At 23.9% G+C, this 27,671-nt stretch overlaps 7 protein-coding genes across 7 annotated transcripts; 2 read left to right on the forward strand and 5 right to left on the reverse strand.

Moving 5' to 3' along the window:
• Positions 1–1,408: 1,408 nt before the first annotated feature.
• On the reverse strand, positions 1,409–2,500 carry PVVCY_0200890 (thrombospondin related sporozoite protein, putative; the record flags this gene model as incomplete). Its single annotated transcript, XM_008628125.1, has 4 exons — positions 1,409–1,465; positions 1,794–2,097; positions 2,248–2,302; positions 2,443–2,500. The coding sequence occupies 4 exons, from the start codon at positions 2,498–2,500 to the stop codon at positions 1,409–1,411; spliced, it is 474 nt and encodes a 157-aa protein (XP_008626347.1).
• Positions 2,501–3,474: 974 nt separating this feature from the next.
• PVVCY_0200900 (parasite-infected erythrocyte surface protein) lies at positions 3,475–4,992 on the reverse strand (the record flags this gene model as incomplete). Its single annotated transcript, XM_008628124.1, has 1 exon — positions 3,475–4,992. The coding sequence occupies one exon, from the start codon at positions 4,990–4,992 to the stop codon at positions 3,475–3,477; it is 1,518 nt and encodes a 505-aa protein (XP_008626346.1).
• A 2,282-nt stretch (positions 4,993–7,274) lies between these two features.
• On the forward strand, positions 7,275–9,384 carry PVVCY_0200910 (actin-related protein; the record flags this gene model as incomplete). The annotated part of the gene is made up of 10 exons (XM_008628123.2): positions 7,275–7,408; positions 7,536–7,608; positions 7,685–7,807; positions 7,941–8,142; positions 8,240–8,481; positions 8,603–8,672; positions 8,778–8,882; positions 8,975–9,030; positions 9,120–9,221; positions 9,337–9,384. 10 exons carry the CDS (start codon positions 7,275–7,277, stop codon positions 9,382–9,384), a joined length of 1,155 nt encoding a protein of 384 aa, XP_008626345.2.
• Positions 9,385–9,828: 444 nt separating this feature from the next.
• Positions 9,829–11,941, reverse strand: PVVCY_0200920 (L-seryl-tRNA(Sec) kinase, putative; the record flags this gene model as incomplete). Its single annotated transcript, XM_008628122.2, has 6 exons — positions 9,829–9,890; positions 9,988–10,044; positions 10,120–10,177; positions 10,262–10,384; positions 10,552–10,811; positions 10,891–11,941. The coding sequence occupies 6 exons, from the start codon at positions 11,939–11,941 to the stop codon at positions 9,829–9,831; spliced, it is 1,611 nt and encodes a 536-aa protein (XP_008626344.2).
• Positions 11,942–12,231: 290 nt separating this feature from the next.
• Positions 12,232–15,083, reverse strand: PVVCY_0200930 (ATP dependent RNA helicase, putative; the record flags this gene model as incomplete). Its single annotated transcript, XM_037634480.1, has 3 exons — positions 12,232–12,416; positions 12,553–12,808; positions 12,957–15,083. The coding sequence occupies 3 exons, from the start codon at positions 15,081–15,083 to the stop codon at positions 12,232–12,234; spliced, it is 2,568 nt and encodes an 855-aa protein (XP_037490063.1).
• Positions 15,084–15,967: 884 nt separating this feature from the next.
• PVVCY_0200940 (conserved Plasmodium protein, unknown function) lies at positions 15,968–21,140 on the reverse strand (the record flags this gene model as incomplete). The annotated part of the gene is made up of 7 exons (XM_037634484.1): positions 15,968–16,294; positions 16,409–16,589; positions 16,686–16,775; positions 16,872–16,984; positions 17,094–17,187; positions 17,276–18,805; positions 18,910–21,140. 7 exons carry the CDS (start codon positions 21,138–21,140, stop codon positions 15,968–15,970), a joined length of 4,566 nt encoding a protein of 1,521 aa, XP_037490064.1.
• Positions 21,141–22,939: 1,799 nt separating this feature from the next.
• Positions 22,940–27,307, forward strand: PVVCY_0200950 (zinc-carboxypeptidase, putative; the record flags this gene model as incomplete). Its single annotated transcript, XM_008628118.2, has 1 exon — positions 22,940–27,307. The coding sequence occupies one exon, from the start codon at positions 22,940–22,942 to the stop codon at positions 27,305–27,307; it is 4,368 nt and encodes a 1,455-aa protein (XP_008626340.2).
• Between the last annotated feature and the right edge of the window lie 364 nt (positions 27,308–27,671).

A 27,671-nucleotide genomic window follows, 5' to 3' on the forward strand; every position in this document is an offset into this window, starting at 1 on the left:
TAAAATTGATTTGTACTTATTATATGTAATGAATCAGTAATTTGTGTGCTTTATATTAATATATTCTATGTACTTGGTAAATTTTCGAGCATATATATTTGCTTACAAACAACCACCCGTCTCTGCATAACCCTATTTATGTTATAAATAATCTTAAAACTGATTTTAATGTGTCTTTAAAATGTAATTAAATTATACAAAGTTTGAAAAAGTGTTTTCTCTCGTCTTGCACACTTTGAAATAATGTAATTTGGACTGGTGGATTTTGATATACCAATTCTGTGTTACAACGTTGTGTTATTATTTGAAAAAATCAGAAAAAAAAAAATTAATGAAATAAAAAAATAACAAATTAAACAAATAAAATTCAAAAAAAAACATTAAATATATTTCATTAAAGACAATGTTTGCATGTACATTATAAACGATTTTTATTTTATGCATGTATGCAACCAAATACTGGAATTTTCCATAATATAATTAGTAACACATATATTTGTACTAGTATATTTTTTTTAATTACTTTTCCATATTAATTTAAAGATAATAAACAATTATATATATAATATATTATATGTAAATAAAATGTGATATTATTTTATGAACAAAATATATATTACACAAAACTATAAAAAAAAAATTTTATGCATATCTAATTCAAGTTGAAACTTTTCAATTTATAAAAAAATATACATAAATTTATAAAATAAAAATGAAACGTTTTTGTTGTATTCGAAAAAAATATATATTAACACATTTTATCATTCTGTCTTTGGTTAAATAAAATGAGTGCACATAAATACATTCACATTAGTGATTTGATTACACATGTGTGTAGCATATATTTGCTAACTCGTTATTTTTCAAATCAAACCAGGCAATTGACTCATCAAATTAAACTGTATAATTCTATTTACCCCAGTTATGCATTCATAGAATAAACAATCCATGCTATACAACATTGGGTGAGCATTTTATTCCTTCTAAGGATGTTATACTATCAAGGAGAAAAACGGGGTTTAACCAGGTGGGTAGTTATATATATACGAAGAAAATTATTAATATATACTTTAAAATAATACAATTTTTAAGGTCATATTTATTTTTCTATACCCTTACCAAATATGGTTATACTCACAATTCATATTCAATTTTTTTTTTTAAGTGCTCATAATTTTTGTTCGTTGTTTACAATATTTAATTGTGATATATGTGTTGTTATATTATGCTATCATTTTAAAAAATAATAAATGATAAAAAATGAGATGGCAAAATAATAAAATAAAACGGGTCGAGACACTAATTCTTTGCGCAATTTTCGAGAGTAATCATGCACACTTGTTATGGCATATATATATGCATAATATATAGGAAGGTATAAAAAACAAAAAAGCAATTGGATAAAGTGTCAAGGATTATTAGACATATTTATTTTATTTCCTTTTGAAAAGTCGTATTTGTTTGTCTATATATAAAATATATACACACACATTTATGTAAGCAAAATAAATCATTGCTCTATTATAAGTTTATGCATATATGGATAATAAATCAAATAACAACATCATATCTTATATGAAACCATTTTTATATTGGTCTAAATATATGTAGTCTATGTGTGCATGTTGTATATAGGGAGGTAGGTTGAAATAAAAAGCCGAACCATTTTTTTGTCGTGAATTTGTTTCGATTTGTTTTGTCGTGAATTTCCAAAATTAATAAGGATATATTTATATGATTTTCTTTTTGATTGAAAGGATTGCACAGATTAACAATATGATTATATTTATTACTGAAAATACACAAAAAATTGTAACATATTTGGTTAGCATTTTTTTTTTTTTATTTTGTCGTTTTTCCTTTTCGTCACGACGTTGTCTTTCAGCCGATTCAGGGCATTCTCTCTCAAAACAAACAGATGTTTCTGTAAATTTAGAGCAAAACAATGAATGAATTGGATTGCTACTATATTTTGTTCTTATCTTTATTCCAATATCACATGTCTTTGAGCATGGGGACCAGTCTGTCCATTGATCACAATCATTTAATTCACTTCCATTTAGCATTCTACTATTTAATGGTTGGTTGTTTCTAATTCTGTAAAACATTATTTAAAAAAAAGTTAATAAATATGTGCACGCATACACTTATTGGTTTTTTATGTTTGATAAAGATATGCATGAAAAACATGTTACTATGTATGACAACATGCCAGGCATAGTTGCAAATTTAGATGTTGGTTATCACTTGTTTGGTTGGGATCCACGCTCTAAGAATGTTTCATTGTGTTGAGGGAATAGGTCTAAATAGATAGGAAAAAGGGAATAAATAAGTAAAATAAATGGACAAAAGAAAGAAAAAAAAAAGCGTAGCAACAGGTTGACTATGTAAACAAGACAAAATGAGGATTGAATTTTTTTTTTGTAAAAATTTTCGAATTACGAAGGTATGATTTTATTAAAAATAATAAAAAAAGGTATCTTGAAATTGTGATAAACATTTTGTTTTACAAAATAAATGTGCCGTATTTGTGTTAAAGACAATAATTTATGTAAATAAATATATGTATAAAACTTTATATTTGTTTTATTTATATTTCAAAGTATAGACAACAAATAGTACAAGCCAAAATAATATATTAATTCATACTTCTAAATATGTTGTACTTATTTTTTAATTTTTTTTTTGTATTAAAAATTTTACATTTTAACATATATTATGCATATATAGGATGAGAGTTTAAACAAATGTTGTAAGTATAAATCTGTGTATATTTACAAGCATTTTTATGTATAGCGTTTTAAAAGGAAAAATAAATAGTGAATAAAATAATATATGGACAATAATTTTTTTCTTTTTTTAAAATAAATTATGCATGTAAATATATCATAACATGTTATGAGAATTTTGTTGAGTCTATTTTCAAAAATAAATTTTCTCCTGAACTTTTAAGTGCTAGCTCTACATTTTGGTGCTTATTATGTTTGTCTTTTTTTCGGCAAAAAAATGAGAAAAATAAAAAAAATAAAAAATATATTTACCTTTTTAATTTAATAAAATTGTAAAGACAACAAAATTGGGTTTCTTTAAAAAGGTGTGTATACCTACGTTTGGAAATCGTTTATATTATTTTTTTAAATAATGTAAATTTTTTTAAAAAATTATTATAATATAAAAATAATTAATCATATACAACTATGTATATATGTTATTTGTAGAGAGTTAAAATGAAACCATGAAATATGAGAATTAAGGTACACAAAAAATTGTGTTGTGAAATTTAAAAAAAAAAAAATATAAAAGCTGGATAAATAAATTATAAACATAATAAGGATTTTTCACCGCATAATAAAGTTGTAAATAACAAACCAATACAACAATGCAATGGAAAAAAACAAAAATAAAAAAAATTATAAAAAAAGGGTATATATATTTATACATAAAATAAAGTATAATATGTGATATGAATAAAAATTATAAAATATGTTTTTTTTCAACATCCCTAATTTTTTTATAAATCATTATGAGAGTTATAACGATAAGAGCGGCAAATGCTACTGAGAAAAAATAGGAGGTATTATTTCCTTTATTAATAATATGTTCCAATTTTTGAGCTTTTTGTGCTAATAATTTTAATTCGTAATTATTGTCTATTTTGCTAGTTAATCGATTTGTAATGTCTTCGATATTTTTTTTATGATGTTGTGCATGAGAATGAAATAAATTTTTTAATCCACTTAATTCAGAAGTAAACATTTTTTGAAGATTTTTTGGATCAGTTTTATTAGTAACATTTTTACGTATTTGTTTGATTTCTTCTTGCATACTTTGAATATTATTTTTTAAAAATGCGATATTTTGTGACATGCGTTTATCAACATCAACTTGATAAGTAACAAAGTCTTGAATTATTTTTAGCATTGATCTTAATGTTTCTTCTTGTGAAGATTGACCTACGTTTTGAGATGATGCAATATCATTCATCAAATTATTAATATTTAAATCGTTGTAATTTGCTTCGTCATAATTTTCTTTTACATTATTACTTTCTGTATTATCATTTTCAACAATAATTTCTTGCTCTGGTTCTTTAACAACATAATTTGTATGTACGTTGAAATCAGTTATACCCACAAATGTTGGTAGATATTTATTTACGCTTGTAAGAGATATAGATTTATCTTCATTAAAATTAAAGGAAGAAAATCCAATATAATTTTCTTTAGGTAAATTTTTCTTTATAGTTAAACTATGTATATAACTTGATGTTTTAGCATTAAATAAGTAAATACGTATATCATTTTTTTGGGCTGTTATTTTTACACTGATTAAGCCATTATTTTGTAATATACCTAAATTATAATTTTTTGCACTATTATTATTAATATTTATAGATTTATTTCCATTATTTATTAATGCATATACAGCTAGATCATTTTCTTTTAATTGAAAATATACACATATACCACTAAATGTTTTTTTATAACCATATAATATAACATCTTCTTCATCTAAAACTATTGGGTCGGTAGCAGTGATGGGTGATTGTACTGATATTTTATTTTCTAATATCCAAAATGCAAAACCATTTGTTTTATCTTTTTCATTTATATTTACATTATATATAATATTTTTTGCAGGTTCATCTTTATAATAACTTGAATCAATCGATTCTTTATATTGTTTTTTATAAATATTAAAACTGAAATTAACATCAAACACGTCTGATTTTATTGGGGTATTGTTATATAATATACCCCTTCGATTATATACATTAGGTATAAGCACTAAATAGTTATTAGTGGGTGCTGATGAATAATCTATGACCCATCCATTGTTTAAATCTTCGATCTGAAATGGGGATTTAAAAGAGTGTATTGGGGAAATAATATTTTCATTCTTATTTTTTGATTCACCCTCACACTTATTTATAAACAAAAAAAATATTAATATGATTAAAATATGTATAAATCTTGCATAATATTTATTCATTGTATTTTTATTTTAGTCAAATATGTCAAGGAGATCTTTTATTTTTCTCATTAATCTAGAACTCATAAGTTACTTATCTTCAAAAAATATAAAAAATGACACTGTGAAGCTCTCACGGGTGGGAAAAGTTAAAAAATGTTGAATAGATATGAATATAATTAATAAAAATAATTTATTTATCAAATTAATAAACCCTTTTGGCTAGAAAAAATGAAACATTATGACAATGCCGCATAAGCTTTGAAAAAAAAAAAAATCTAATATATACGAATTGTAATGTATTTAATCCGCATCGGCAGTATAATTACATATATATATGTTAATTTACCAAATAATAAAAAGTATGAGAATATAATTTTACAGCAAAAAAAAAACGAAAAAATTTGTTTTTGATTTAAAAGGTATGATGATTAATGATACATAAATTTAGTAAGCTATTATGCATACTTTATGATTTGCAATACGGCTATTCCTAAAGCATATAATGCTATTATTTTTTCCATAATAATTTTGTATCGGTAAATGCTTATCAAAATAAAAATAAATAAAAAAAATAAATGAAAAAAAAATGGTAAGCATGTAATAAAATACGCGAAAAGTAAATGAAAAAATAAATAAAACTGGCATAATTTCAATATGTGCAAAATGGCAGCAAAAAAATTAAATAATACGAAAAAAGCATATTGCCTTTTTTACCCCTTTTAAATAATAATAATAATAAATAAGCAAGGAAATGAAAATTGCACAATGGGATATTCATTATTTCACGATAAAAATAAAATAAAATGGATAGTTTTTTAATGTGAATTTATGTAACAATAATCTTCACCTTAAAAATGAAGGTGTATATATATAAGCCGTTTTTACTTTGTTCTAATTTGTTATTTCGTCTTAACGCCGTAAAAGAAAATATAAAAACAAAAGCATTAGCCTTAATTAGTATAACATAAAAGTAGAATGTGTGACTATTCTCATTTCTTTTTATAATTATTTTCCCCTTTATATATATATATATATATATATACATTTTATGAAAATTGATATCATTAGCGAAAAGAACGAAAAATGTGCAATAATACCAATTATTTGCAGGCACCTTGCTTGTTCATATTTTTTTTGTTACACATTTGGTCTGGTATGTTACCTGTATAAGCAAAAGTATATTTATACCTATTTTTTCAATACACTATAGTGTAAATAAATATAAAGAACGATAAATACACCCAAAAAGATTATAATAACCCCTTTCTTTAACTAGTGTATTTATTATATCGACATATAACTGTGTAATTGAACTTCAAACTGCAAAATGATATTATTATTATTGCATTTTGTTAAAAAATATTATGAATAGAGAATGTAAAAAAGGAAACAAAATAGCTATTTGTTTGCATTTTTTTTTTTGTGGTTACAAATGTAAGCATTTTAGCTGACCAAGTAATAACAAAAATGTAGGAATGAAAAAATGGCTAAAATGGGGTTTAAAAACCTATTACTACAGTATTAAACCATGAGAACATAATAAAATTAAAAAAAAAAAGGAAAGGGGGGAAAGTACACACTATGCAGACAAAATATATCGTAGTTCTTTGATAGATTATATGGTCTTATATAATCATTTATATATTTTTTTTAATCAATGGAAAAAATGTTTACAAGTTAAACTTGTGAATATAATGAAAATACATTTTATATGGATATGAATATATAATCCACAGATTTTTTAAAATTGTTATACGTTTGATATGTTTTTTTATTTTTATTTAAGACACAATTGGGGGATGTAGATATATATATAAAAATTTGAAAGTATCATGGAATATTATTTAAAATATGTAAATATAAAAATTTTAATATTTAAATAAATATTTGTACATACATGTATATTAGGCCTTATTCTATGTTTTACCAAATTTGGTATACACATGCGTGCACACATGTGTCGTTTTAAAGTTCATTTTTTTACCGTATATTTAAGTGGGAAAAAAAATACACACACATATAAAAATAACATAATAATAATATTCTTTATCTTTATATAAGTTATAATTTTTTGTTAAAAGCGTAAAAGAGTGGTATGCTCCAAAAAAAAGATAAGCCTTTCCCTAATGTGGAACATATGTACATACAGATATATGTATGTATCCTTGTCTGCTTAAATGTAAATAGAATGCATTTTTTTAAAAAAAAAATTTTCAACCTTTATTTCATTACAACATATTTTATAACAAGTGGATAAATAAAGAGGAATAGAAAAAAAAAATAATCTTTTATATATATTTATGTTAAAAGATATAATGAACGAATATGGTAATCAGCTTTATTCTAATCAGCCAATAATAATTGACAATGGAAGTGGTTATATAAAGTCAGGCTTCGCAGGGGATGATGCCCCTAACCTTGTATTCCCTTCCTAGTATGTAATGAATATGTGATTAGTTTATGCATATACAAAATAAAAGACAGAAATATATACACACAACAATAGTATGTATCATATTGTTATATATAAATTTCAAACATACCTACTTTTTATTTTTTAGTGTTGGACGGCCAAAGTACAAGAGGGTTATGGCTGGAGCAGTAGAGGGGAATTTGTTTGTGGGAAATAAAGCAGTAAGCAAAAATAAATAGATCAAACTAAATAAATTATAAAATAAAATAAAATACTTATAGACATTTAAATTTATAGGAAGAATATCGAGGGTTATTAAAAGTCACTTATCCAATAAATCATGGAATTATTGAAAATTGGAATGACATGGAAAATATTTGGATACATGTTTATAATTCATTAAAAATAAATTCAGAAGAGGTAATAATATACATATGATATAAAAGTTTATATTTTTTCGATTTTTTTTAATATGTTATATTCATTACGATATATTTTTATTGCATAGATTTGAACAGCTTTTCATTTTATGTTTTTCTTTTTCGCGTCTTAGCATCCAGTATTATTGACAGAAGCCCCGTTAAATCCACAAAAAAATAAAGAAAAGATTGCTGAAGTATTCTTTGAATCTTTTAATGCCCCAGCTTTATTTATTTCTATACAAGCAATACTATCTTTATATTCATGTGGAAAAACAAATGGTACAGTTCTTGATTGTGGGGATGGTGTTTGTCATTGTGTATCCATTTATGAAGGTAAGACGAGAAAAAAAAAAATAAAGTAATGTATAATATATTGAAAATTGGGTTATATTGTAGAAAAATAATTCATACATATTTTTTTTTAACAAAGGATACAGTATAACAAACACTATTACCAGATCTGACATTGCAGGACGAGACATTACTACATATTTAGGATATTTGTTACGAAAAAATGGGCATTTATTTAATACGTCTGCTGAAATGGAAGTAGTAAAAAGCATGAAAGAAAATTGTTGTTATGTCTCGTTTAATATGAGTAAAGAAAAAAATACTTCAGAAAAATCGCTTACAAATTTGCCTTATATACTCCCAGATGGGTCACAAATACTGGTAAGTTAATTTTTTTATTAAACCGTATTTTGCATGAACAGTCAGAACATGTAGAGGATACCTCATGGGGTAGTTACACACTTGTATGTATGTATATATATAATGCTTTTTTTTAATTTAGATTGGATCTGAGAGATACAGGGCCCCGGAAGTTCTCTTCAACCCGTCCATTTTGGGACTAGAGTATTTAGGTTAGACAAAAATATGACTTCAAAAAAGTGAACTTGATTTTGTTTAATTAAAAAATATAGTAATAAAATGATTGTACACATACATGTTTGAATTTACTTGTGCAGGGTTATCTGAGTTAATTGTCACTTCTATAACGAGAGCAGATATGGATCTGCGAAAAACTTTATATTCCCATATTGTACTGTCAGGAGGTACAACAATGTTTCAGGGTAATTTTAATAATAAAATGTATGGATATATTATCATAATTTCAAATAATTTTATATTCTTAATATATTTATATATACTTACATTTTTAAAGGTTTTGGAGACAGACTGTTAAATGAGATTCGTAAATTTGCCCCCAAAGACATCACAGTATTTTAAAGAAAGAAATAGTAGAGCTTTATGAATTTTGAAATATTTTGTTTTAAATTTTATAAATTTATATTTTTTGATTTTTATAGATCCGAATTAGTGCTCCCCCTGAAAGAAAGTTCAGTACATTCATAGGAGGATCAATATTAGCTTCCTTAGCAACATTTAAAAAAATATGGATTAACAAACAGGTTAGTAGAAATGACTAGATACATACATATAGAGAGTATATCCGAGAGAATGCTATGATAAATATATACATGATACTTAATATTACATTTTATAATTTTTTAAAATATTTAATAGGAGTTTGATGAGTATGGTAGTGCAATATTACACAAAAAAACATTTTGATAATTTTTTTTAAAAATTAAATTTTGTTTGAAAATGTTTATTTTTGAGGAAAACATTTTCTCATTTATTTATTTTTTGCATAAATCGAATTAAAAACAACGACACTTCAAATAAAGTTGATAGTTCATATCACATGCAATGTATATATAGAAATTCAATATAATGATATATATGCAAATAAAAGAAAAAAAAATATGGACACACACAAATTCACATTTATATTGTCCATTATATAGATAAAAATAAAATATATTAAGTATTTAATAAATTAATTAAAAAATAAGTATATATATGTGTGTCTAAATTATTGGAAGAGCTTTGGACGGATACAAAAAATGTGTGTATTCCTCTACTTTTTTTATTACAACTATTAGGATTAAATATAATTTTAAGGCTTCAAAGTATTACAAAAAAAACATAAGGGAGATGTATATATATTACTATCTAATCAATTGTAAAATAACTCTCTATATCTTTTATGTTGTAATTTTTAGATATTCTGTATTCTGTAAATTTAGACAATATTTGAAAGGGTACGAATATGTAAAAAGTGTAAAGAGTGAAAAATATAAAAAATATAAAAAATATAAAAAACTGTTTTACCTTTTAAGAGTCGCAATTTGATAAGACGGTATTTTTGAGCATAGGCATTCTTTTGATCTGAAAAAAAAAGTAAAATATGTTATGAACAATTTTCATTTTTATTATTAATTAATATAGATTTTGTGGAATTACCATTTGGTATATTTTTTAATTTTTCATGAATAATTTTGTTAGCATTCTTATTGATAATCTAAAAGTAGGGAAATGAATAAAATATTTCTATATAATTATAAAAGTGGTTATATTTAAAAAAGATAGAAAATTAAATCAGTACCTCCAAAATACTTGTTTGAATTAGTGGATTGGGACATTCTTTTTTTATGACTGTTTTTTCTTTTTTTATTTCTTTTATAAAAGTTGTAAAATATTTGTATATAAAGAATAATAGTTCTGTAAGCTGAAAATAAATTTAAAAAAAAATGAACATAACATATTTGCTAGTCAGACCAATGAAAGGGGTATAAAATATTTTGTATTATTAGCAAAGTAAATCATAATATTTTTATACATGGAAAAATATGTATATATATATAATATATATATATATTTTTTGTAGATTATTACCTTGTTTTTATTTTTTAATCGATTAACTTGGATAGATATAGTATTTGCTTGCCACTTTCGAGTAGCCTTAACATAATTAATCATACGAGGATTATTTTTTTGTTTGTTTTTTTTAAGTCTGATTGCATATTTGTTGTGATATAAACAATTTTTTATAATAGTTTCATTAGATATATATTTAAACTTGTCTCTATTTATATTTAATTTTACACACGTTTTTAATGGTGTATTTAAAAATGTTTGGATGTATAGAGAATTGTCTGAAAAAGGGAAAGAAATAATAAATGCGTATATATGTAATAATACATGTTTGTGTAAAATAATTTTAGTATGTCTTACATTTTTTTGAGAATAAATAATATTTTTTTCTCATTGAAGGAAAGTGAAAAGTGTCGTTCAATATAATTATTTTATTTTGATCGTGTTTGGCATGGGATTTTTTTTTATCATTTTGACTGATCAAGTGATAGCAATATAAATATGCAACTTTTCTGGCAATTTTCCAGTATTTTTTTTGATTAATTAGTGTAGGTTTTATGTTTTTACTTCTACTAATGTTTGATAAAAAAAAAAGTTTATTTTTTAGACATCGTTTTTTTATGTCAGGGTAATATATTTTCGTTTTGGGGTTTTGCTTTTTAAAAATAAAAATTTTGTTAGTTACTACTGCAATGTTATTTTTTTCATTTTTTTTAATTTTCTTATACTGATTTATATGTCTTTTTTTATTTTTTGTAGAATAAAATTGTTTCTCAATATAGTCTGGTGATATATTATGAATAGAAGTTTTGTGCTTGGATAAAAAATTTTGAAAATGTTTAGAAAATTTTTTATAAAATATAAAAAACGTTTTTGGCTTAACTATACGGTTTAATATTTTTTTTCTACTTATTTTTATGCCAGTTTTAGTGTTGTCATTTTTGTTAGCGTGTTCATAGCGATAGCCAAAATGTTGAACATGCTTATGCTTAGCATTTTTAAGATGTGTATGGGGGGAAACGCATAGTTGCTTTGTTTTGTTTACTTCTTTTCCTTTTTTTACATTTTTAATTTTGTTATAGACGGGATTGAGAGAGGTTTGCAAAGCTGAGCGAAATGGAGAGTCTCCCAAGGAGGGGGTAAATAAAGTTTTATATAAATGTATTAAAGAAAGGAAGGATATATTTATTTTTTGGCCTCCATTATTATTATTACTTATTTTGCTACACCATTTTATTAGTTGTATGAAGAATACCTTTTCATAATTATGTTTATATGATATGTTTTTCTTTTTTAAGTTATATAATAGATAAATAAAAAATAAAATTATTTTTTTTTTTTTAATTAAAAAGTTGATTAATGTATCTTTTCCACTACATGGAGGCCCATAAAACATAAAGAGAAAATTCATTTTTTCATCTCTCTTTAAATATGAAAAAAAATCGATAAAATAAATAGGGGGCCTAACTATAAAAAAATTGAAAAAGAGAAAGATAAAACTATTCTATAACATTTTAAGTGTATTTAAAAAAAAAAAAAAGAAAAATAATTAACATAAATTTTGTATAAGTTTATAACTTTAAAAAATAATATGAATATTTTATATTTAAAAATTATTCTTGACGTTTAAAAAATTAACATTGTATAGTCCCAAATTTGATTATTGTTATATTGTGAAATTAAGATATACTATTTATTTATCTATCTATTTTTTAAAGTAAAAATATTATTCATATAGCAATCTATATCAAATGGCTTAATATTTATTTTATTAAATATTTGTTTCATGTATGTTTTTTTATCATGTTGTTCAAAGATGTTAAATATAGCGCCCTTGTTGTTTACTCTGCCTATTCGTCCACACCTATGCACATACTCAGTGTTATCTAAAAAAATGTAAAAAAAAAAAAAGTAATAAATAGTAAATCCTACTATTGCTACTTTAAATGTGAATGGGAAGAACATGCTTCCTTATTCATGTGTATATATAAGTATTATTTTTTATGCTTTTTTTATGCTCACTTAGAGGCATGTCAAAATTGATGATGGTCGTAAAGCCAATACAATTAATTCCTCTATATAACAAATTAGTTGATATAAATAAAAAGTTGACATATTTTTTTAAATTTTTATAATTGATTAAATCATTTTTAGAAAAGTTTGCATAATTAATATCTTTAAATATTTTTTTTTTTTTTTTTTCATTTCTAGAAAAAATTGTTTGTATATCAACATCAAATTTGTTTCTAAATAAACTCCATAGGTCCATGACTCGTTTCTGTTTTGGAAAAAGAAGAAAAATGTCGAGAAAAATGTCGGGAAAATGTATAGAAAAATGTCGGGAAAATGTATAGAAAATGTATAGAAAATGTATAGAAAAATGTCGAGAAAAAGGACATTAATAAATGAGTCATTTTTTGGCTCACCTTTGTGTTACAGAACACTAAAACATTTTTGTTGAGAGGATTGGAAAAAAGGATTTTTAAAAAATTAGACATTGCATTGTTGTTTTTGATTTGACTTTTTTTATTATAACAATAATTAAAGTGTATTAAATTTTTAGGGACTTTGATTGTTTCCTCAATTTTAAATAATGAGTTTATTATTTTTTCTTCTTTTTCATAATTTATTGGGGATGGATCAGTTGGTTGTTCGATTGGATCTTCTTGTTTTACATCTTTACCTAAAAGGCTAGTTAAAAGTCTTTCTGAAATAAAATGTTTGGTGTATAGGAGATATGGGTATATAGCCGATGTTGCACTACAACATATCACGTTGGTAATTGATGGGTTTTTTTTTTTCGTTTTTTTTGTGTAAATACTTTTTAATATTTGCGAGAAAAATGCATTTTCCAACTCAACTTTGTTCTTGTCTTTGTCCTTTTTAACGTTGTTCTTGGCTTCTCCCTTTTCAACGTTGTTCTTGGGTTCTTCTTTTTGAACTTTGTCCCTTTCGAACTTGCTAAAAAAGAAATCATATTCATCAAAAATAATAGTATGAACATTTTCAAGGGTTATCGTTTTTTTTTCATTTATTATAGTGTGTACTCTTCCCGGAGTTCCAACATAAATATTTATATTTATAACATCATTATTATTTTCTTCACTTTCTTTTGTTATATTAATTTTAGGTTTTCGTAAATTTTTTAACTGATATTTTATATTATTTCCACCTATTAATAAATGGACATTCATATTTATTTTATTTTTATAAAGAATGTTTATTTTTTCAAGATACTCTTGTTGTTCCTCAGTGATATAATCAAATTGTGTTAGAGATTTATTTATTTCAAAAAATTTAGAAGCATATGATTTATAAAATGAATTAATTATGTCTTTATACAGCTCATAGATTTGTACAGCCACCTCTTTATTGTATGTCAAAATGAGGATATCATTTTGTTTTACTTTTGTTTGTTCATTTTTATTGCTATTGTTAGGGACCGATTTGTTGCCTTCCTCATTAAGTACATAATTTAAAATATTATTTTTAAGAATTTCATAATTTTTATCGATAAAGTTAGTGTTTACTTGATCAGAACAACAATAGGAAGTTGTATCATTTATTTTTTTGGTTTTGTAAAATATTTCATTTTTCTTTTCTTCATTATTATTAACATTTTCAGAAAGTTTTAAATTAGTAATTTGTTGAAAAATTGGAAGTAAATACATAAAAGTTTTTCCAGTTCCCGTTGGACAATGTAAAAAAAAAGTTCTTATCAAATTTTTACTAGCATTATTATATTTATTAATATATATTATTTGTTTTGCCATCTTATTATCTTGTGTCTGAACATTTTCTTCATTAGAACTTTTATTTGTGCACCTCATCAAATCATAGGATGCATTATTTAAGAAATACATGATCATTGGGATTATTTTTTTTTGGTAAAATGTTGGATTATCTATATTGTTATACTTCAAATATACGTTGATGAAGTTATCATAAATGCCGATATCCTTAAACGTGTCTGCTTTGGCTATTTCTTCCTTCGCTTCTTCCTTCTCTTCTTCATCTTCTACTTCCTTCTCTGCTTCCTTCTCTACTTCCCCCTTTGCATTTGCATTAAAATCGACGATGGTACTGAACAAGTTCAACCTTTTTGCCTGACTTTCAAACTCTGCTGGGACATCATTTTTAATTTCAATCTCCTTTCGAAACCCATCTATACTTTTTCCAATTTTTAATATTTTTCGTATGTCTAACTTGTTTGCAATTTCGTCACTTGTGCTTTGGTCGTAATTGGGAGGAGCCTTTGTTTCATTCGTTTCATTCGTCTCCTTTACTTTATTTGGCTTAGCTAGCTTCTTCGTCTCCTTTACTTTGTTTGGCATAGCTAGCTTCTTCGTTTCATTTACTTTGTTTGGCTTGGCTAGCTTGTTCTCTTCCTTTACTTTATCTGCCTTTTTTGGTCCATTGTTTGCGAGCATTTTTTGGAGGATCTCATTTTCGGTGATATCTATTTTTGCATTTTTCTTATTTTTGTGTATTTCAAATTTTCTCGTTTTTATGTTTAATTTTTGAAGGGATTGATTCAAATCTTTATCAAACATGTTTAGTATTTTTTCTTTCTTTTTCTTATTTTTGTTGTCCACTATTTTTCTATCTCGTTTTTTATTCCCATCTTGTTCAGCATGTTTTTTTGAAAGTCGATTTGTTTTTTTCAAATTTTGTACATGCTTATTATTATTTACTATTTTTTGGTTATAACTATTTGTGTAATTTTGTCTTCTTCCTTCATTTTCATTTTTGAGTATTTTTTTAATTTTTGTAACTTCCTTTTTATTGTATTTTTGTTTCTTATTTAAGTAGATTGTTTGGTGGGTATGTCGTTTTCCCCATGTTTTGTCATATTTTTTTTTTTTTTTTTTTTTTTTTTCATTTAAATTTATTATATTTTCATTTTGGCTAGCTAGCCCATTTTCTTCGTTTTTGTTTCCCTCATGTTTTAGAGTAAAGTTGTCTTGATATTTTTCATTTTTCAAATTGAACTTACTTCTATTTTTTAAAAGATAAATATTTGAGGAAAATTTTCTTTCCCATTTGTTGTTTATAATTAACGAATTTTGTTTCTTAAAGAATGTAAAACAATTTCCTTTTAAAAAAAAACAAAAAAAAAAAAAAAAGCAGGTATACCAAATGTGGAGAAAAGGGAACATTTATGTATGCCAAGCAAAACTGAGGAATTACATTTTTTCAATTCAAAAGTTAAAATAAGAAAACAAATATATACATATTCGGAAAAAAAAAAAACAAATAAAAAATTTGAAAATATTTAATATTTAAAAAATGTAGAAAAATATGATAAAGAAAAATAAAAAAACTATAACAATGTAAAGAAAATTAAAATGAAGGAAGTGGAAAAAAAAACGGTAGCCTATATATGCACATATTTTTGAAACAGATGGATTAGGTTTTTTTTTTTAAAATAAAATTTTTAATAATTTTTAAAATGGTTATGTATAATTAATGAATGCTGATTTAAGGGACATTTGTATTTGTATTTTTTGATTAACACTTCAAAATATGATATAAGAAAAAAAATAATGTCATAATCCATCGAAATAATTAAAAAAACAATTTCTTTTAATTCTTCAGACATAAATAAACAAGAAAGGAAAGATAAAGGTTCTACAATTTCAATATCATTTATAATTTGTTTGAAAACCATTTTATTTATTATTTTTTTAGTTAGCATATTTTCATTGTACAAATAATTTATTCTTTCTTTTATTTTACGAATACTCTCAACCATTTCTTGCATCTGCAAAGGTATAGTAAAGGGAAACAAAAAAATGATATTATTTTGATAGACTAAGTTGGCATGTATAATAATTAAAATTTTAAAGTCACACAAATTTCCAACGTTTTAAATAACCTTAGGAATGTTGATAATAAACAGATTAGAAATTATATTTAGAGAAATTTTTTTTATTTGATCATCATATAATTTGTTAAGTATACTGAGACATAAAAATAAAATTAACGAATAAGTTTTGTCATAACATTTTTCAATTTTTGAAAGTGTCAAGAATAATTGCATTCCCATTTCAAGAAACCTAAGATTAAAGAGAGAAGGAAAATAAATATGTTGTGTATATTCTAAATATGTAGAGAAGTTTCTACTGAGAATATAATGACACATTCTATATAACCTATACTCTTGACTATGTTTTGGAAATCCATTTTTTATGTCAAGCTTTTTCAATTTAAGACATAGTGTTGATATTATATCTTTCGAAATCCTAAAGAAAAAATAAAAATTATTAATCATGTTAATTTATAAATAGTTTTCAGGTTTGTCACTCTTGTAAGTGGCTAAAAATAATAAATTGTCTTACCGTTCAATCGAAAGTGTGTCATCTATTATGCTAACATAATTTAGTATCTTTAAAATAATAAGATTATTTACTCGTGCATTTTGGGAAAGGGCTATATGTACGTACCCCCACACCTGCTCATCAGTAAGAAGTAAAACAATATGAAACATTTATTTAGTGAAATTTGTAGAGAGCAATATGCTTAGGGTTCAGTCCCATTTTACTTTCCGATTTTTATTTTACTTGATATATTTTGGGATATAATTCAAAGCGACGGGTAGAAAAAATAAACAAACATTGAAGGATACACAGCTGTGCGATGTATTGGATAGGTTCGCTTTAAGAATGGGAAAAATAAAAAATGCATATATAGATATAGATGTAAGTATAGGGAGGGGTTAGATAGCAAAGGTGTGTTTACTTACTCGTCATGACAAAAAAACTTCTTTGCAAAATTAAAAATATGTGAAGTTGTAAATCTAATAGTTGAGTAAACATTTTTATCTGTACATTCTGTAGAACCTAAATCATTGTTCTGATCAACAGTATCGTAATAATCATCATCTACAATTAAGTTGGCAACCTGGTGATAATTAATATTTTTGTCAGCAAGTGATTTTATATTTTTATAAAAATCGTCGACAATATTTAAAAATGCAGTTTTAGTCTCTTTTGACAAAGTTGATGAATGTGAAAAGGTTTCCATATTTTTGAAAAAGAAATAATTATGTAAAAGTATTTTTTTTTTAGTATTTTTTACGAAATATTGTTGAGGGGTATTTACTTCTTCATTTTGGCTAAATAGATTATTATCTGCATCTATTTCAAGTTCATTATTGAAAGTATTTTTTTTGTTTATTTCATTTTTCAAATTGTTAATATTTATGTAAGTATGACCAGCTAATATTTTATCTTTTATTGCAGACACATATTTTTGGTGAGCTAATATTTTCATTCGATTTTGATATATAATTTTGTATAATAAATAAAGTATATAATTAAAAATGTTTAAAATGTTTGCAATTATTATATTTTTATTATTTAAAAACATGATACCATTTGATTTTTTTTTTATAATTTTTATAATATTTAAACATATGTCTTTATATATATACACATTTGAATAGTTACAACAAATTAGCATTTTAATAAGTTTAAAGATTTTCATACATTTATCAACTGATTCAATGTTAATTATTTTTTTATAAATATAGGACGTTATTATGTCTTGGTATTTGCCAATTATTTGTGTTAGCTCGTGATTATAGGAATTTTTATTTGTTCCTTCCTCATTATTGGATAAATATTTGTGGGTACCAAATAAAAAATAAGTAGACAACTGTTTAACATTGTTTGATTCATTATTTATATTTAATAAAAAGAAAACGAGATTTTTGTAAAAATATTTTTTTATTACTTCATTTAAATTTGTTAAATGTAATATTAAAAAGGATTTATTTATACATATAATTAGCAAAGATATGTAATAATAATTTAGATTATTTTTTTTCTCTTCCCATATTTCATTTTCTTTTATTTTTTCGAAACATAAACAAATTATATTTTCTACAACTGTTTGGATATTCAATTTAAAGTTTTTTAATTTTATTATTATTGCTAAAGAAAAATAATTATTAAAAATAGTTGAATATTCAAATAGAATGTTTTTTACAAACTCTGTTTCGAGTCTTTCTTTAAAATATGGGGCATCCTTGTCATCTTTGCCTGTTAGTTTTATCTTTACCCATAGTAAAATAATTAGATAATCAAGATAATAATTTATAAAATGAAAGATCTTGCATGTTTGTTTTATTTTCATTATGTGATTATCAATACTTTTGGTGTCTTCTCCATTTTTTATGTCAAGTTCAGAAAATAAAACATCATTGATGTAGCTTTCAGCTTGGTTATTGTCACATGCCAAAAAGGAATAAATTGTTACTTCGTTTATCAGGCTGAAAAGAGGAAAATGAAAAAAATGAAAAGAATGGAAAAAGCATGTATATATTATATACAATATGTGGGTGTATATTTTAAAGAGTCCGGTTTGGAAACTAACCTGATGGATTGGTGTTTAAAGGAGTTCTTCAAATTTGTTAGCATTAACAAGTTAGAAAAATTAAATGAATTTGACAAGTCTTGAGTATTATCAATAATAGATAAAGGAAGATTATTATATATGTCAATATTATAAAATGAATTATTTTCAGATAAAACTATACTATGTATATTAGTCTGAGCAGGTTGATAATTTTTATTATGTATTGATGTTATATCGGATATTTCATATAAATTTAATAAAAAATTAAAAATAAGACAACTATTAATATGTTTTGAAAAATGAATAATATTTTTCATCTTAAGGTTATAACTAATAAAAGTGTAATATATATATCCCCTTAAAAAATTTAAAATAAAAATATTATTTTCTTTTTTTAATAAAAAAATATTATATAAATATTTAAAATAATAATGTTCTATATTATAATTTAGCTGATCAAGTGAAGAATTATTTATTTCATTATGACATAAATTTTCATTTTTTTTTTCTGAAACATTTTTTATAAAATTTAAAAATATTTTATATAAATCATTTTGAAATTGACTTCCAAATTGGATAGGGAATGACTCATCTGTTTGTCTATCCATATTTAGAGTACTAACCGAATGTTCTATATTCTCGGGAAACATTTTTTCATTTTCATCACTAGCACTTCTAATATGATTAGTTTCATTATTAATTGTGTCTTTACATGTTTTGTCAACATTTTTTAAAATATTTGTTAAGCTTCTTACTTGGTGAATCATCAAATTGGGTTCTTCAAAGTATTGTAAAATATGATTGTTAAACACAAAATTTATATTAGGTAAAAAATTTATATCTTTATCATAAAACATTTGAGATAAAATAAAAAAAAAACTTATAAGAATTAAATTTCTATTTAAAATTGTATAATATTTAATAAGGACTTTGCAAATATCCACGATTTCACATAAATCATTTTTATGCTCATTATAATTATAATTAATTAAAATATAATAACAAATAAAATAAATGTTAGATATAATATTTTTATCTTCTACAATATCGATGTTGTTTGAAAAATAAGTTGAGTCTCTTTCTGGGTTACTAACTTGGTCATTTAAAGAGATAAATTTTTTTTCAAAATTTGGTTTGTCGTGCTCTGAGTTTCCATTGAGTACCCCCTTTGATAATACACACTGTTTCAGTACCAAATCAGTCATTTTTATAAAGTCATCATTCTGAGATAGTTCATTTAAGTTACATAAAATGTAGGTATCTCTTTTTAAATACTGGGAGATATGATCATTTTCGATGGACAAGTAATATTTCAATATTCTATCAATTGATATTGTAAATATTTTTAAAATAAAATTTTTAATTTTTTTGATATTAATACTTTTATATAGAATAAACAAATTTAAACTAACACCTTTAAATATTTTTTTTATTATATATGTATTTTTTATTTTTTTATGAATAATATATAACAATTTTAGGCTTTTTAATTTTATTTTATTATTTTTATTTATAATAAATTCTAGTAAAATTTTGATAATATTTAAAAGGCAAAAAAAAGTATCTAACCTTTTGTCCAATTTATTCCAACTATTACTACTTTTGTAGTTAGCTATATTAGTTTGGCTTGTTGAGCTAGCTTCATTTATTCCTTCAAACGCATTGTGAGGATATATATATTTAAATAAATTTTTAATATACTTTATTACAATTAAATGAAAACCTTCAGTGTTTAGTATTTTGTCATTTTTATCAACATTTGTAGGTGTATTATCCTTTTCAGCCATATATAAGTCTAACAAAGACGATATAATATTTATTCCAGAAAAAAAAAATATATCCTCATCTTTTAAATTTAATTTTGAAACACATAACGAAAGGGTTTTTATAAAATATTCAATTGTTACATAACATTTAGGACTATATAAAATGTCATATGTTTTTATATAATCGTTAGAAATATATGTACTGTTAATATAATTTTGGGGTAGGAAATTTGGAGAATCATTATTATATTTTTTATTTTTTAATAAATGCATATATATTTTTATTTTATTATAAATTATAGAGAATAAACTATAAAATATATTTCTATCTTTATCTAACGGATTGACAATATTAGGAGTGATATTATTTTGTTTAATATGGTTGTATATATTTTTTACACTTATAAGATCATCATTGGTGTTATTATTTTTTATAAAAAATATAATCCAACTAAATATATCGTTATTCTGTCTATGGTCCATATTGCCAACGAGAAAACTTCACATAAGTATTAAAGTGTGGGTATATCCATATCCTTATCCAGGTGTATATATTATTGTAAAATAAATATAACGCCAGTCGTAGAAGGTAAAAATTTATAAAAAATTAGCCATACTTGAATTTTCACATTCTATGGTAGTTTTTTTTATACTTTATTTTGTATTATTCATTTTTATTTTTAGAGTTAACAATTAAATATCAATATTTTTGTAGTTAAGCATTTTTTATATTTTATTAATATTATTAGTTGATCATAATCCCATTTTTGAAAGTGTTTGCTTTCCTTCAACTTTTAATTTGTAGCAACTGCTATATACATAAATATGTTTACCCCTTTAAACACAAAAAAGTACTATGTAATAAATATAATGTACAAAATGATGTAACAAATTTACACTATAATTCTTATGTACTACATGAGCAATGAAAATAAATTATCGTTTACCTATATTTTATACCTTTTTTATATTTTTCTTTTTCTAATATTTAATACAGCAAAATTAGGTCACAAAAAATGAAAGAAATTGTATAGACTCTTCGTTGTTTTAAAAAATATACCCACCTTAGAATTCGAAGTATAAAAAAATTTAATAAATAGTTTTTTATATAAATTCAATTTCCTTCTTTTTGCACATTTTGTGTATTTATTGTTTCGTCATCTTACTATATATATTTTCATTCTTAAGCAGCTAGTAGTCAATGGGAAAACAATTTTTAAAGTGTAATAGCCATATAGAAATGTATATTCTGCTTATTCATTTCAAAATTATCATTAAATTTTTTTTAAACTATATGCGTGTTTTATTATAAATACACACACAATGTTAAGTTACTCCCCAATGGAGAGAAGCATTTACCATACAAATTATAAAGGGCATACGATATAAATAACATATATGAATATATGGATATTGTTATAGGGTATTTTTTTGATCTTTAAGATAGAGCTAAAATAAGGCGTGTTTACAATTATGTATAATAAATTGGGGTTTATTTGGTTTATTCATCAATACACACAACTACAACATTGCCATTTTATTATATATCATCTTATAAATGAAATGCTAACATATTTGTATATTCTCTAATTTTTTTATTAATTTGTTTTCGTTCACAATTAAATGGGCCTTAAGGTTGAAAAGGGAAATCATATATATATCCTTATAAGGTCATTTGTTTTAATTTTAGAAGGCTCGACATTTTAAAACTTTTATTTCTTCGTTGAAAATTTTGTATGGAGGAAATATATTATTATGTAAATGCATAAATGCTTTAAAATTGTTGAATAGCTGTGCAGGGGAATAATGAAAAAAAAAAAAATTGTCTTTTTTTCCTGTATTGTACATGCATTTTATGCCTATATATGCATAATTTACATGAACATGAAATAATTATATGGGTATTTTGTCAATTTTGTCTGTTTTATTATAGCCATTCATAATTTTTTTTCCAAAATGTATTTAAAAAAATATATACATATATTGTCGTGTGACCTATTTTTAAGGGATATTTATAAACGGTATACATTGTTAAAATTTGTTAAATAAATATAATTCTCTTTGCCATATTTGCAATTTTTTGCAATTATTTTTTTTAAATGTAGAATGCTTGTTAAAAATGAAGGGAGCCTGAATGGTGTTAAGTATTTTAATTATATGGTTAATCTTTAATTTTTATTTTATATCTTAAGTGTAAATAATAGCAGTAATAATAATTCTGATGACGTATGTAAGTCAAATTGGAGGGAAATAATAATTTTATTACGTAAAACAATATAATTATGACGAATGAAATAAATGTTGCAAAAGAGAAAGTGCAAAATGGAAAGACAGAAATGTTCTCCAATGGTTTGGACAGTCCACAGGGAATAAAAAAAATATATAATGATAATTTGAATATGTCGGAAAAGTGCTTAAAAAAGGGAGAAATTTGTACTTCTAATGCTGTGAGTAATGGAAATGGAAGTAACAACGATGTCTCAAAAACGGTACAGGATTCAATATGTCATGAGCCCTTCAAATTAATTTATGAAGATAGTTGCACACATGTTGAAATTCCAACCATAATGTGCCAAAGCGAAGAAAACAAATATAGTAACAGAACATATTTTGGTACTACTATTATTAATAGGTATAAAAGCAAAGAGAAAAGAAATTGTATAAACAAAATAAACAATTTAAAATTATTTTTAAAGAACAAATTAAAAGAAGCTAATTTGAAAAATAGACGTGTATTTTTAAACAACATTAAGAATATCGAAGATATATTAAATTATAATTTTCGTTCGATAAAGTATAATAGATACAAAAATGATGTACCCCTGTTTTGTGAGCATGACAACTTTGTTGGACATATACCGATTGTAAAGAATAAATTACAGGAATTAAAAATTGCAGAGATGAAAAGAAATATAAAACAAAGCACTGCAATGAATTCAGATAATATACCATTTATTGCCAATAATAGTTTTGGAGAAAATATTCCTAATCAATGCAGCAATGAAAAAACTAGTGAAAATTATAGTATAGATAATATTTATGAAGGGGTCGAAGACGGAACAAAAAAAAAACAGATAAATAAATCGAATGAAGAAAACTTCAATAAACCTTCAAACAAATCAGACAAGTTAAAGCAATTTTCTATGTATAGCAAATTAAACGAAATAAAATGTGTAGAAGAACCTGGTATGACATATAAATGTGTGTATCCCCCAAATACAAAAATTAACGATGATATTAAATGCCGTCACAATGGAGATAGTTCAAAAGGGCTTCAAATAGAAAATTCCCAAATTGTGTTTAATTCTAAATTTGAAAGTGGTAACTTACAATATGTATTAAAGGAAAAGAATAAGGAATATTATTCTTTATTTATAAATAGTGATATAAGAATGAATAAGAAAACAAACCAATGGTTTTATTTTAGTGCAAGTTATATACCAGATGAATATTACACAAAAGAATTAAAAAAAGAAAAAGAAAAGAGACAAACATGTATGAATGAATTTTTAAATGATATAAATAAAGAAACAAATTGTGATCATGTAAAATATTCAGTAGATTTTTCTGATAAATTTCTTGTAAGCAATATTAAAAGGTTAAAAAAGCCTGTTTCTGTAATATTTCGTATTGAAAATATGTCAAAGCCACATTTTTTATACAAAGAAGGATATTCTCCATTAGTTTTTTCAGAGTGTAAAAATAAATTTGAAAATATACAATGGGAAAGAAATGCTTATAATATAAAATATATAAAAAACAATAAATCTAGATATTTTAATAGTAAAAAAAATTGTATTGAAAAGTTATCTTATACTACTTACACATTGGAATTTAGCTATGACTTTATGTATACATGTGATACAGTATATTTTTCAAGTTGTTATCCATATACTTATTCTTATTTAATGGAATATTTGTCTTCTATAAAAAGTTATGTAAAGAGATCCAGGCCAGAAATTAATTACATCGAGGAAACATTGTGTAAGACAACTTGTGGTTTGAATTGCCCTATTTTGGCAATAACAAATAGTGATAAATTATATAAAACTTCAAAAGAGGATAAGGAAAATAAAAAATCACATCCAGGATTAGATGATAACATAATGAATAGTATGCTCGACGGAATAAACTTATCTAAGCATAACAATAAATGTTTTAATTTTACAAATTCGGATATGTTCGATAGTTGTAATGGTATAAGCACTTATAATGATAAAATGTGGATGTATGACTTATGTCCATTTTCAAACGAAATAAATAGTGAGACAATTTTTGATGGAGTAAATAATTGTAAATTGTCAAACAAGTTTATGAGCGAATTTTCAAATTTATTAAAAAAAAAAGTAATTTTAAAAATGGATAGAAGGAAGAAATATGAGGAGAAAATGGTAATGCCATGTTTAAGAGGGGCATCAATATTAGTTAGTTCAAATAAATTGGAAAATAATTCAAAGGAAATGACAAAGGAAATAATTTTTTTGACATGTCGTGTGCATCCAGGAGAAACAAATGCAAGTTATGCAATGCATGGATTTTTATCATTTATAATATCAAACAATATATATGCAAACATTTTACGAAAAAATTATATTTTTATAATTATCCCAATGTTAAACATTGATGGTGTAATACTTGGTCATAATCGATTTTGTTCTAACGGTTTTGATTTAAATAGACAGTGGGACAAACCTATTTATTACTTACACCCAACAATATATACAGCTAAATCATTGCTTAAAAATCTTCAGAAAAATAATAATAAAATAATATTTTATTGTGATTTTCATGGTCATTCCAGTAAGTATAATTGTTTTTTATTTGGTAATTCAGGTACAAGAACATTTTTAAAAAAAAGTAATTATACTGAGCATTTTGCAAATATCATTTATCAATCTATTCCGTGGTTTTCTTTAGAAGATACTAAGTTTAAAAATTTGAATGAGAATGAAGGGAAAGGCGGAACAGCTAGATATATTTGTGGTACTGAACTAAAAATCGATTGTAGCTATACGTTAGAGTTATCTTTGTTAGGGGTGCGTGTAGGAAGAAGGTTGGATTGTTTGTCAGATATTAGGGATGACAGTTCTGCTAACAATTTTGATAAATCCGCCGATACAATAAATGATAGTAAAGATGTAGATACTCTTTGTAGCCCTAGTAAAGGAATTGAAACCACACCCAATGCCAAAATGATTGTTAGGGGAAGTTCTACCCGATGTTACACCAACAAGCCAAAAGTTAGCCGAAAAGAAACGGAAAAAAATGCAAGCGAATTTGAGGATTCAGAAAAGTGTCAAATTAAATTATGCATGAGAAATAAGATAAAATTAGAAGGAAATAGTGGAAATGATAATAATAAGGACAACTTCATATTTTTTAATGAAAACCTTTTACTGGTAACAGGGGTTAGTTTTGGGATATGTCTTTTTAAATTTATGAATTTATTTTCACACTGCAATATTTATAAAAAAATGGATGAGCTAGGGGGAGAGGCTTTGCCAATTTTATCAACTAGTTTAGATGACATGTGTGTGGATTCTTTGCAAATAACAGAAAATTTTCATGACTTGGGTGGAAAATTAAATAATATGAACAAGTCAGGTAATAAAGAAGAAAATGATATTATTATTAAAAAAAAAAAATTGAATAAAAATTATCGGTTAAAAATGAACAGTTGCACTTACAACATTGAAAATAAAATAAATAATAAAAATAGCTTGCAATATGCTACTAGTGACGGTTGTGACAATGGTAAGAAAGTTGTAAAAGGGTATGCCAAAAATAATGAAAATAAAAATAGTATAGTTGGTAGTAGTAACATTTCGTGTGTACATGTAAGGAATAATTATGGGGATAAACCAGTAGTAGGTACTAGCCATAAAAGTATTTCTTTGGATAAAAAATTAATAAAAAACTTTGAAGTTATGCAAGGGAATAATTTGAATGATAAAAATGGGTGTAACGGTATTTTAGCTAGCTCAAATGAAAAAGATAAAGAAAAAAAAATAGTAATAAAAAAAGTACGTAGTAATAATAAAAATAAGCTAGTAACAAAAATGAAAAAAAATTGGCATAATAATGGGGGAAGAAATAAGGACAATGATAAAGGGACAAAAGAATGTTATAGGGCTAAGATAGGAAGTAAAAAGGGATTATTAAAAGGTGAGAGTGAAAATGATAAAAACATTTTGAAAATAAATGAATTAATAAATTTAGATATGTTTCCAATTATTAGTAGTTGTAATATTGTAAGCAAACAACAGAACAACAATAGCACAAAATTGGATTTTATTTCAAATGTGTATTATAAAAAATATATCAATAATAAATATATAAATACAAAATATGTTATAAAAAGGAAAAGGAAGATACGATTGTGTAGAAAGAAGGGAATTAGTTTTTCAGCTAATTCGAAGGAACAACCTACTTGTATTGATATTATAAAAAATATAATTAAAAGAGTAGATTTGCAAAATGATGGTTATAAACTATTAGAAAATAAAAAAAACATTGCTTGTGATAAGAGCCGCGATAATAATAATAAGAAGAAGGTAGAGAGGGGTAGGAAAAAGAAGAAAAAGAAAAAGAAAAAAAATACAAAAAATATGAAATATATTACAGTTTTATCAAATTGGCATACCAAGTAAATGCTTATTCCATCAGCATATATAGTAATTTGTTTGTGTGTGATTGTTTTTTACTTTTTCATTTTTTTTTAATAATATTTCTATAAGCGGCTCGCTTTTTTTATGGCAAACAATCCAAAGAAATGGAAGAAACAAAATTTTGGAAATTTAAAATTTGGGGTATTGCAATTATCCAATGAGGTTTGGTATACCGCCTGATAAAAAAGAATGTGGCGTTAACCCTGAGAATTTTGAGTAATGTTATTTTTAAAGATTATGAAAATATAATGAAAATATAATGAAAATAAATAGGAAGAATGCATAACGTATTATTCTTTTTTTCTTATTTTTTTTTTGCGACGGTATATGTGGGAGTGCTGAATTA

Source organism: Plasmodium vinckei, assembly GCF_900681995.1.
Source record: "Plasmodium vinckei vinckei genome assembly, chromosome: PVVCY_02".
Classification (NCBI taxonomy): domain Eukaryota; phylum Apicomplexa; class Aconoidasida; order Haemosporida; family Plasmodiidae; genus Plasmodium; species Plasmodium vinckei.